An 11,571-nucleotide genomic window follows, 5' to 3' on the forward strand; every position below is an offset into this window, starting at 1 on the left:
TCTTCCAACATGGTTGTTTAAGAATCAGTTAGGGTTAAATAAGTTGTTCCCAGCTGAAACATAATTATCCGTGCAGTAATTATCCAATGGGAGACTCTTATCTATTAGCTTAAGTGGTGACTTTTTTCTTTTGGACAGGCAGTGTACTTGAACCATGGATGTTCAGTGCAAAGGAAAAGCTCTACAATACTTGAAATGCTGCTGTGCAACAAATGTGTAACATGTATTGAGACACAGGTCGTTGTCGGAGCACAAAAATGAAAATATTTATTACAACATACAGAAATTGCAGAAATGTTTTTACCCAAATTGTACAGATTCACGTAACAAATCTCTTACAGTAAAGTCAAATTTAAGTGCAAAATGTTTGCTAGCGATAATATATGTACAAAACAGTTTAGCAAAATCCCTTGTTCTTCTACAGCAAACAGTAGCCACATTGGGGGGGGTACAAAAAAAAAAAAAAAGCAGTAGTTTCTCTCCCGTTCCCTTATAACTATGGTACAGTAATAGTACAAAGAAGTACAGCAGGCAGTACATGTGACAAAAAAGGACTGATCCGAGTCAAAGACACAAAGTGAATCAGTGGAAATGTCTTAATATCAGCAGTTTCATCTTGGTAGAAAACAACGAATGACTTGAGCAAAAAAAAAAAAAAAAAGCACTTAAGAATGACAAAATGTTACGACCAGCTTTTTTTCTTTTCTTTTCTTTCCTCCATTCCTCCTCAAAACATCCGTAGCTGCATAACCACCGCCGCATCATCATCATCATCATCATCATCATCATCAGTGTGTGTTGTGAGGGGGAATGTTGTGTGTGGCGCACACCCTGCTCATGTGACAGGAGTGGCAGAGGAGATGCGAGTCCAGGGGGAAGCACTGCGAGCCGGGCTTATCGGAGAGCTGCTTACCACACTCCTGGGGAGGAAGAAAGATGCAGATAAGGACGGGAGGGAGGAATGCTTTAACACAGGAAGTCGACTTCATTTGCGAAAAGCCACATCAGAACAGCGCGTAACTGTGGTTTTCTTTTTTGGTTTCCTCCTCTCTCTTTAATAGTGTGATATTTTAGGGGAACAGAACAGGGAGCGTGCCTATGTTCCCTCAGCCCTATGTTCCCTCAGCCCTATGTTCCCTCTGGACTCTCTCTACCTATCTGGACTCTGTCTATCTGGCCTGTCTAGCCTCTACCTGGTCTTTTTACTAATCTTAACCAACTCCTTTCTTCATTGCCTAAACCCAACCAATGGTGGGACCAAAGGGCTGTGGGAATAGGGCCTAATTTTCAGTGACAACAAAAGTTAGAAATGAGGGAACATAGGGCTGAGGGAACATAGGGCCTAATTTTCAGTGACGACAAAAGTTAGAAATGAGGGAACATAGGGCTGAGGGAACATAGGGCTGTGGGAACATAGGGATGACCCCACAGAAACAAAATCAAGGATCACTCACCTCACATTGGTAGCACTCAAAGTGATAGTCCTTGTTCATTGACACGACCCTGAGGATCTCTTCACTGCCCTGAGACACAGCACATAGTTTTGTTTTCAGTCTTATTGGAGCACTTTAAGTGTGAATCATCAGAAATGAATGCTGGGGAAATACATGCTCATGTCATATCCCTGTAATAACCATTCAGCACTGCACTTAAGAAAACTTCAATTAAAAAAAACATCTTAAATTTAAAAAAAGAAAAGAAATACATGCTGGGGAACACTCATAATGTAAGACAGTTAAGAGGAAGAGGAAGAAATGCACATGTGCATGAAGAGCAGGCCTCAAACTGACTCACCTCAGTAGGTAAGATGGGTTGTAAACAGGCAGCGCACTTAGGGGCAAAAGTCCTGTAGGGGTGACAAGTTTTTTTTTTAGTTGAGTAATGTCTCAAGGGGAAGTGGGATGAGTAAAAGACATTCTTCAAATATTACACATGTAAAAATGACATTTCCTAACAACATCCATGTCACATGTCAAAGACTCATAGTTTTTCAGTTAAGGTTTTTCACACTTTTGGACCACAAGACTTTGATAACAAAATTAGGAAAACCCTGCTCCTCTGTATTTAAAAGTGTGTTTATTTTAATTCTTGTGTGGGTGGGTGGACACATGAGGAAATGCTTCACATACTCTAAAAACATTGTGTTTGTTGCTTTACTGCAAGTTATAAAAGTTAGTTCCCACCATGTAATTTTGATTGGACTAGAATCGAGTCATTCAAACAGCAGCGAGACTTTTAACCACATGCATCGCTCCGCTTTACGGGTGTTTACGTCAGAGTGATTGATAGCTCTGGTTTACGTTAATTTGCGCTACATCAATGGCCGCTATATTGAATATTTTAGACCGACATGAACTTGGCAAAAACTCAACTTGAATTAAATTATGTCGGTCTGGTCACTGGAAGAAGATAAAAAGGAGAAGAAAGAAGCCTGGATACTTCAACTACGTACACCGGAGCTGCCGTGTAGCCGAGTAGCTAGCTAGCAGGTCAGTGCTGCTTAGCAACAGTCCAGCGCCATTACAGTTTCAAAAGTAGGTCAACGTTGCTAATTGATAAAAATACAAACAAGAAAGTTGGATAAGACTATTTTAAGCATGAATTTGAATAATAGGCTACTGCACAGATTAAAGAGAGATGGGAAATTGAAATGAATTCCAACATATCACATGATATTTGGGAAGAAATAAGTTATGTACTGAAGTTCATTTAGTAGGCTAACTATTCAAATGTATGGAGGTAATGGAAGGTAATCATGAGTTTTTTCAGACACTTCATATTATGGCTAAATTTAGCACAAATAAATGCTGGAGAAACTGTGGTCCTCACATTGGCAATCAGACCCACATATTTTGGTTATGCCCGAAACTGAAAAACATTATGGAAAGAAGTGTTTGAAACAATAATGAAGTATTTGATGGAAATATTATAATGAACCCAATGGTGGCTCTACTACTGTAGGTCTATTACCAAAAGGCTCAAAGGAAGAGCCAATACATATTGATGCTTATTGGCTGTTAACTAATATATCTAGGCGCCTTATAAATACAATTTATTATTATTAATATCAATATGGAACTTGTAAAACTGCTGTATAAAAACAATATAACACGTGTGATGTAGTGATGTAGTGAGTTTCCACCTAGCTGTGATTCAGTCGTGGGTACAAGGCCGCCATGACCGAATAGCAGCCGTGTTGCTAGAACAGGAAGGGGGACATCTATCAAAATGCCACGACTGAGCCGCATTTAAACAGGTCATATGTCTCACTTGTTGTAGTCGGCGACACAGTAGATGTTGCTGTGCTGGTCCACGGTGAAGGGCACCCCGTCCAGGGCCTTGGAGCACACCACACAGCGGAAACAGCCCGGGTGGTACGAGTTCCCGAGAGCCTGCAGGATCTGAGGGTGAAGACCGGTGAGTCGTGTCAGAAAGTAGTACACTGATTTAAAAACATTAAGTCACGTTTTCATACAGGCACAGATAACTGTCCCATGTCACTAAACATCCAACACAAAGAAGACATTGCAAGATAATGCCTAAAGAATAACCTATTTTTCATATAAATCTTAACTTTATGTAACATATTACCACCTCCTGAGTGCTCACCAGTCACAGCCCTCAAAACCTGGAAGTGGTTAAGCCATTCAAATTATGCAGAAAATAATGCGCAGATGATGATTCACAGGCACTCTGGTAGCTTTCTATTTATATTATGGGTATTATGTGGTTCAAATATGGTAAAAAAGTTTTAAGATAATCACTACAGAGCCCCCATTTCTTTATTTATCAGAAGCCAAAGGCAAACATTCCTCTTAAATCTGCCGTGGGAACCCGAAAAGGAGCCAACAGAGACAGACGTCATTGAATTTCTCTGTCCTCTGGGAGGGTGGATATGGAGGGTGGCGGGGGTGGGGGGTGGGGGGTGGGGCTCTTCAAAGGAATTTGGATGTAAGTAACTAAAAATTACCCAGGGAAGGTTAAAGGGTTGGAGTCTAGTCCTTTAAATCCAACATAAGTCTACGTGGTTAGATGTATTTGTGCATCTCTTCATGTGGCAAGTCTATACACACACACACACAGACACACACACACACCCCTCTCACCTGTTCAAGAATAAGGTGGCCACACACACTACACTTCTCGGCAGCAGCCTGGAATCCTGAAAACTGTAATTAAAACAAAGAGATTACCATTAGGAGAAAATCAATCCTCCCGACTCTCAGCGCGTCTGAATGTGTGTGTGCTTGTGTGTGTGTGTGTGTGTGCTTGTGTGTGTGTGCGTGTGAGAGAGAGAGAGAGAGAGAGATGGATGACAAAACACGCCTTGACCTCAACTCTTACCATGTAATCCTCTTTACAGTACACAGAGCCACTGACATTGTAGAAGTCCTTGTTTCTCAGGGTGCGCCCTGCGGAGGGAGAGAGGGATGGCAAGACAACGCAGTGTGACAAACATTTTAATTAACAGTGAATGTTTTTTTAAGAAATAAGCTGTTTAGAGAAGGTGTGGCAGCAGCGGCGGGGGTGGCAAAAAATTCAGACTTAAAGGGATAGTTCAACATTTTGGCAAATTGGCCCATTGCCATAATCCCTATAGTCATAGCAGTAGGTTCGTTACCTTTAATTGTCGGTGCAAGCTATTTTTAGAACGACAGAGCAGAGCCGCGAGCTGCTCAGAGCTACGCTACGGAGGCTAATCATGGGATTTCTTGGTTTCCCTCATCAAACTCATCAAATACACGATCCAACAACTCCAAAACGCTCTGGTGGACAAGTTGTGACCTGCACAACGTAACGTTACGATTGGAGTTGTTGGATTGTGTATTTGATGAGTTTGATGAGGGAAACCAAGAAATCCCATGAGCCTCCGTAGCGTAGCTCTGAGCAGCTCATGGCTCTGCTCTGCCTTTCTAAAAATAGCTTGCACCGACTACTGCTAAGACTACAGGGATTATGGCAATGGGCCAATTTGCCAAAGTGTTAAACTATCCCTTTAAGTTCAAATACTTTTAAATCATCATTGTTATGTTTGGGGGTGGGGATGTGGGGGGGTCACTCACCACAGGACACACAGGTGAAGCAGCGTGTGTGATACAGGTTGTCCAGAGCCTGGCAGGCGTTATCTGCCCCGTACACGCCTTTCCCACACTTCACACAGGTTCCTGCCGACACACACACACAACGTGGGGGTGAGTGAAACGGACACACAAACATGCATTTAAGCTCGGCGGCTCTTAGCACTTCGTTTACGACGCATTCCAAGAGGATGTGTCTGAAATCCAACTCCACACAAAGTGTCAACACTTGTAAATCCTCTCGTTCGCACCACCTAGGGGATTTTCACACAGTTTTAAAAACCCAGCGCTCCCCGTGCCAGCCCTGTTTGCTCATCCACTCCAAGTGTCTCTCCGTTAAAGCTCTGTTATTAAAGGGAAACTCCGCCGGATCCAACTTTTCTGGCAGTCGTTGCAGTAAAATAGGAGACTCTTTCTTCTGGAGTTTAAAAATCTGACTTCAAACCCCACATTTGGAGCAATTTGGAGATTAAACAAGACCTCACTCCCTCTTGAAGTCAGGAACATTAACTAGCACAGGAAACAACAGCACAGCAGCGGTAAATTACAGAATGAACGATCATTTTTTTCTAATCCAAGTCAGTGGAAGAGGTACTTTCACTTTTCCGGCTCTTTTTTTGTCAGTCTCAAGTTGGGGATAAGGTTTCCAGGTTTATTTACAAGAAGGTAAATAAACAGTTCTAGGTCAAGATTAACATGTTTTCTAATTTTCTGCCTCCAGGCTGTAAAGAAGCAGCAACTTTAAGCCACTCAAACTTTTACAACTAACTCCCTTGTGTTCCTCATCCAGCAGAAAACAGCTTGGTAGACGCTGAGCACCAGTCAGGGCACTAAATGTAAAGTGGAAAATTGGTGGTGGTGGTGGTGGTGGTGGTGGTCCGGGGCAGTTCTGTGATCTATTTAAGGGTCTGCCTGCATTTTTTCCCCTTTCTAATGTGGCCGAGGGAGTTGCCACACAAATCCAGCATTCCTGCGCCTTGCTGTTCCCGATCTTGGACAGTCCCTTCGATATTTAGGAACGGGTAGGCGCTCGCTGCCAAAGCCAGAAACCAGAGAGCCCAGGACTTAAAAACTTCAGGCTTTAAATATATCATCTGAAAACTGCTGCATAGCTGAGAGACAGCACTGTAGCTTTTTAAAAAAAAAAAAACGTGTAGAATAAAGTTAATCTTAGTAAAAAAAATACATCTGAAAAATGCCCCAAACTAAATTATAACAACTCTTTTTGGTTCCTAAAACTACTTAGAGTGTAAGAATATGTATCACATGACTTGTTTTGTGCCCATTTCTTGTTCTTTTCACCTTGTGAATAAAAGACACAACACTCTTTCATTTGCTTTTCCGCAGATTAGCGCTGCTGAGTCACTCTACGCTATTATGATTTATAGAGGGAATATTCTTCTTTTTTTACTTTCTTTTTCACCAGTGGGGATTTTCTGGTGTTTGGCATTACCCCATTACACAGGTGTGTGTCTGTGTGGGGGTGTGTATGTGTGTGTGTGTGTTGGCGGAGCGTCTGTCTTCACGCCTCACAGCCTCTGATTTCTTCCTAATGGCTGAGAGGAGTACAGTATTGTGTGTCCCCTCTGGGCACACATACCTGAGCAGAAAAACAGGCTACAGCACACCGCCCCTGCACACGCCAAGGCAGCATTACACACACACCAACACACACACACATGACTCACACACACACAGTGCGTTACTGTGGCCTGAAGTCACTCAGGGGAAACACACCCTGCCACAGGGAAACAATACACACACATATACACACATATTCATCCAGGCGGCCACAGTGCCATACTCCTACCCTTTTCCAATCATACACACACACACACACAAATAGATCCTCAACTCCGGTGACTCACAGTAATGGCCGGACGTGTGTTGGAGTCGCAGCGTTACAGCAGTTTAATGTCCATGTAGACACGCTGCATTAGCCCTCTGTGTGCGCACCGCACTGTGGCAAATCGACAACGCCTGCCTGAAACATCAGCTGACTTTGCCTGATGTTTTGAATACAGGTGTGTGAGACTGAATTATCTCTCACACACACACACACACACATCTACAAGTTTGGGGTATTTCTACTTTTATTACTTCAAGGATATTTAAATGTGACCTACAGTACGTATTTTGCCTCTTCAGCCAAACACACGTACTTGTCTGGATCGGTATCTGAAGCCTGAGCGCTTTCTTTTTTCTTCCTCCTACATGCTTTGTGTATTACAACCCAACATGTCTCTGCAGGTTCTGAGGTACCAACCATCCATCCATCCATCCATCCATACTCTCTTTCAACTATTAATCTGTCCATCCATCCCTGCAACCCTTTCATTTGGAGAGAAACCTGTGATCTGACACCAGGCAGCGGAGGAGAGAGGACAATAATAACACAGTGAGGGAGGGTGGATGCTGTGTGTGACCCAGCAGCAGCAGCGGCAGCAACGCTCTGTGTGAACACACGGGATGCCATGCATGAGCTGTGACTGCAGTGGCTCAAATTAGGGGATGTGATTTAACAATTTGTGTTAAACACAGCTCAGTTTTTTGCTTGTTGAGCATCCCTCAAAATCTTTGTTTAAGTTACTGATGCACCAATGCATCGGCCGATATTCGCCCTCGTTGACCGACACCGGTCATTGGAAAAAACTGATGGGCAGTGGCCGACGTTTATCTGTTCAGTGGACTCAGAGGAAAAGCCAGTTTTGTTTTTCTCTTTTTGATCAAGTTAAGTCAGCGAAAATGTCATTTTTTTCTGAGTAATGAAGATTTCTTGGTTGCCTTTACACAAAAGAGGAATGAACAACAGAGAAAAAACATTGGTACCAGCATCGACCATGGGTTAAACATCGGTATCGGCCCAGAATTTCACAATCGGTGAATCCCCTAGTTTAGTAAATAAAAGTAAAAAGCAAAAGGTCCTCACCAAAGTACTCCTGGCGGTTCTCCGCGCCTCCGACTCCTGGATCCTCCTGAGGTTTGCCCGGCCCCGCGGCGGTGGAGGGCCCCAGTGTTGTGGTGCTCGGTTTGGACAGAGCAGTCAGGGCGAGCGACTGCTCCTTCAGCATCAGGCCCTCCAGGAGCACGTCGCCCTCTCGCACCGCGTCTCTCAGCAGAAGTCGGGTGAGCTCCTCCTGGTAACGGGTGCCGGGCAGGTCGGAGTAGCTCGCCCGGTCTCCCATCATGCCACCGCCACCGCCTTCTTTGCCTTTCACACCCACCTGCTGCTCGTCCCACCACTCGGGGCCGCCCTGGTAGCACGTCGCCCCCGGACTCCCAACAGCAGGCGGGTAGGAGTGTCGACTATCGTAGGCGCCCGGACGCGTCCCTCCATCCAGGTACTGAGCCCAGGCCTCGACGGGCGTAACTCCGGCCCGGCCTGGAGCGCCATAACCAGTCACAGAGCCCGCCGTCGCCATGGAGGGCGACTGCTGCTGCGGGGGGATGCCTCCGGAGTTGGAGTAGCGAGAGTCGTAGCCAAGGCTGATGCCGCTGGTCCGGTTGCTGCTGCAGCGGCTCCCCATGGGGCTCCCTCCGCCGCCGCCGCTGGCCGTGCTGGAGGCGAAGCTGGACCTGGGGCTGACCAGCACCGACTCCTGGAGGCTGAACGACGAGCGAGGGCTCACGGTCGGTCCCGGCGGGTAAAAGAAGCTCCCGCCGACCACGCCGCCGCCTCCTCCGGTCACATCGGACGGACGATGCGGCGGATGAGAGAGCGACGCAGGCCGGGTGCTCTCCCAGAGTTCGCTGCCCGTGCTCAGGCGTTTGTAGAACAGAGCCTCCTGGAGGGAGAGACGCTTGTGCCTCTCGGGCTCGGAGAGGTAACCGTGCTCGGCCATGCTGCCACCGCCGCCTCTGGGAGCCGACCCGTACCCGGCAGCAGCGGGGTACGGCGGCGGGACAGAGTGAGGCGGTGGCTGGGAGAGGAGCTGCTGTCGCCTCACCAGCTGCTGCAGCTCCAGCGAGTAGCGTCTCTGGTTGAGGGACGTCTTGGAGCCAAACGCCCCCAGAGGGTCGCACTCGGGACCCAGGCCGGACTCGCGCCTCATGTGGGAGTCCACGCCTTCGCCGAGGTAACAGGAAGCTCGCTGCTGCGGGGAGCGGCGCCTCAACGGGGCCAAGGTGGAGGGGTGAAGCGGCTGCTCGCCATCTGAGGGTATGATGGTGCCCACCACCACCGTGGAGGAAGTCTGTGGTGGCGTGAGGAGCTGCGAGGGAGCCATTCCCATCCCTCCTCCTCCTCCTCCTCCTCCCCTCCCACTGACTGGAACACATGCATCGCTTGTGGTTGCAGGGGCAAGCGAGAACTGGCCGGGTCTCGAGGGCGAGGCAGCTGCAGCAGCGCTGGGAGCTGGTGGCAGACCGCTGCCCCCGCCGCCGGCTCCAGAGTTGGCGTTGCTGTTGTTGGAGTTGTTGGCAGAGTCGTGTTTTTTCTTTGAACTGTTGAATTTCACACTCCCAGAGTCCGTTAACTTTAACCTCCCCAATAACTTACTTATCGGCTTGTCCATGATGAAACCTTCCTGTGTCTTTCTTTCTCTTTCTTTCTTTTTTTTCTTTCTTTCTTTCTATCCTGTCTGGGCAAAGTCAAAACCTACAGCTTCCCCTATAAGTTACAGATTAATGTGCTCAAATACAGTGTGGGTAGATGTACAGCAGAAGTAGATCTACAGCTTTCACATAGACAACTTGAAACGTCAGGTTTCAAACTCTATTATGACAATTAAAAAAACACAAAACTGGCCTTGAAACTAGCTCAAAGCTAAATATGGACCCCTTATATATATATACATATATATAAACACACACAATAAATACAGAACAGATAAATAATAAGACTTCTAAGACATTTCAGGGTGGTTACATGACTAAAGTCCTCTGAGTCATCTGGTCGGCCCTTATGTGGAAAACCCACAGGCACAGGTAGGCTGTGGTGAGCCAGAATCCATCGGATTATTAGACAGTTACTAACAGTTCAGATCAATCCAGCCAGGGAAGCAGGACAAAAACATACATCCAAGGACACTTTCTGTGTGACCTATGGTCGTGGAGGGCCTCCTTTGTGGACCCTCATGTGGCTCCACATCTGCATCTTTCTCCACTGAAATGTGCTTCAGCAACCTCGGTTTATAACATACCGTGGTGGTGGTTATCCAGTGCGGTGCGTTTCATACAAGTGATTGTGTGTGTCTCCGTTTGGATTTTTCTTTAACAAAAAAAAAAAAAAAAAAGAGGAAACACACACACACACACAAAGCGGAGAGGTTCAGCAGGATGCAGGCTCTCACCACTTCATGTGGGGTCCAGTGTAGACAGGAAAATAAATCCGTTTGTGCACAGATACAAGTCGACTCACCCGACTTCTGCCATTCATCCCATAAACGAGACAAAAACAAAACAAAACAAACAAAAAAAAGCGCTCGGTGCAACTTTAAAAACAAAAACGTGATCAAGTTGAACTCGGGGGCGACTGGAGAAGAAGGAGAAGGAGAAAAAACACACACACACGTAGGCTACGACACTCCTCGGTCCGTCCGTCCATCCGCCTGCCTGCGCTCGGCTGCTTTTATCATCCCCGTTTTTCAAAAAGGAGAGAGAGAAAGAAATCCTGCTCCGGGACTCGGTGGAAATAGTAGCGGAGAAGTTTTGGACACAGAGAGAGAGGGAGAAGGAAATGAGGGAAAGCGCAGCTCCGTTACTCAGAGAGCTCAGCGGCCCGGCGCTGGACTTAAACTAAACGAGCCTCTCGAGATAAATAAAATCCCTCCCCGTGTGCATTGCACGGTCGACAACTTTGTTTCTTTCTTTCTTCCCCCTAAATAATTACTTACCTCCCCCCTCTTTTTTTCTCTCTCTACTCAGCTGTCAAGTTACTATCGGCAGATGGAGCCACTTCCGGTTACGGCTTTTTCAAAATAAAACCCCTTCCTTTAACTGAATGTTTAATACACATAAATGATATCTTTACCATGTCTGTACCACTTACCAATGATTTTATTGTATCTCTATGATACATATCATATCTCTATGATATGTGAAGACGTGAACGACAACTTCTAACAGCCTGAATGAAAAAATATTTCATTCACTGCACAATATGTCTTTAAAAAGAAGAAAAAGATTTAATCTGATTCCCAACTTTGTTTACTATCTAATATCCACAGGTCAAGGCTGTGGACCGGATAAGGAGACGCCTGCTCAGGGGGCCGTAAACCATAAGGGCCACAAAATCAACCAGGTTTGCTTTGTTATTTCATTTCTTCATTATATTGTTGTCTAATAGGCTACAGCAGTTCTGCAATAAAACCTCACCTGCTTCAGATAGGTACTGGTCCAACATGATGGTCATTTATGGTGCTGAACTGTATGAAATTATAAAGAGAAATGTTCCGGTTGCTTAGTCTACTACTCCCCAAATGATGTAAATTAGGGGAGATAAAACTGATAGAAAAACCCACAACACAACATACAACTCAACATCAGCATCCAA

At 45.8% G+C, this 11,571-nt stretch overlaps 1 protein-coding gene across 1 annotated transcript; it reads right to left on the reverse strand.

Annotated features, from left to right (window-relative positions):
- Nucleotides 1–247: 247 nt before the first annotated feature.
- On the reverse strand, nt 248–10,972 carry ajuba (ajuba LIM protein). The gene is made up of 8 exons (XM_085759007.1): nt 8,008–10,972; nt 5,064–5,165; nt 4,345–4,412; nt 4,107–4,169; nt 3,271–3,401; nt 1,795–1,846; nt 1,455–1,523; nt 248–920 (listed from the first exon to the last, which is right to left on the reverse strand). The coding sequence occupies exons 1-8, from the start codon at nt 9,590–9,592 to the stop codon at nt 789–791; spliced, it is 2,202 nt and encodes a 733-aa protein (XP_085615133.1). The 5' UTR covers nt 9,593–10,972; the 3' UTR covers nt 248–788.
- Nucleotides 10,973–11,571: the final 599 nt, after the last annotated feature.

The sequence above is a fragment of the Trachurus japonicus genome, chromosome 18, assembly GCF_045865225.1.
Source record: "Trachurus japonicus isolate A0001 chromosome 18, Traja_1.0".
NCBI classification, from domain to species: Eukaryota; Metazoa; Chordata; class Actinopteri; order Carangiformes; family Carangidae; genus Trachurus; species Trachurus japonicus.

What these genes read in the sequence shown, in the direction of transcription:
- ajuba (XM_085759007.1), bottom strand. Translation starts at nt 9,592, where the DNA reads ATGGACAAGCCGATAAGTAAGTTATTGGGGAGGTTAAAGTTAACGGAC. An exon ending in CTTCACCTGTGTGTCCTGTG is followed by an intron (nt 4,413 to 5,063) that starts GTGAGTGACCCC and finishes CTCCCTCCGCAG; the next exon opens with GGCGCACCCTGAGAAACAAG. An exon ending in TGTGTCGCCGACTACAACAA is followed by an intron (nt 1,847 to 3,270) that starts GTGAGACATATG and finishes TCACCCCTACAG; the next exon opens with GACTTTTGCCCCTAAGTGCG.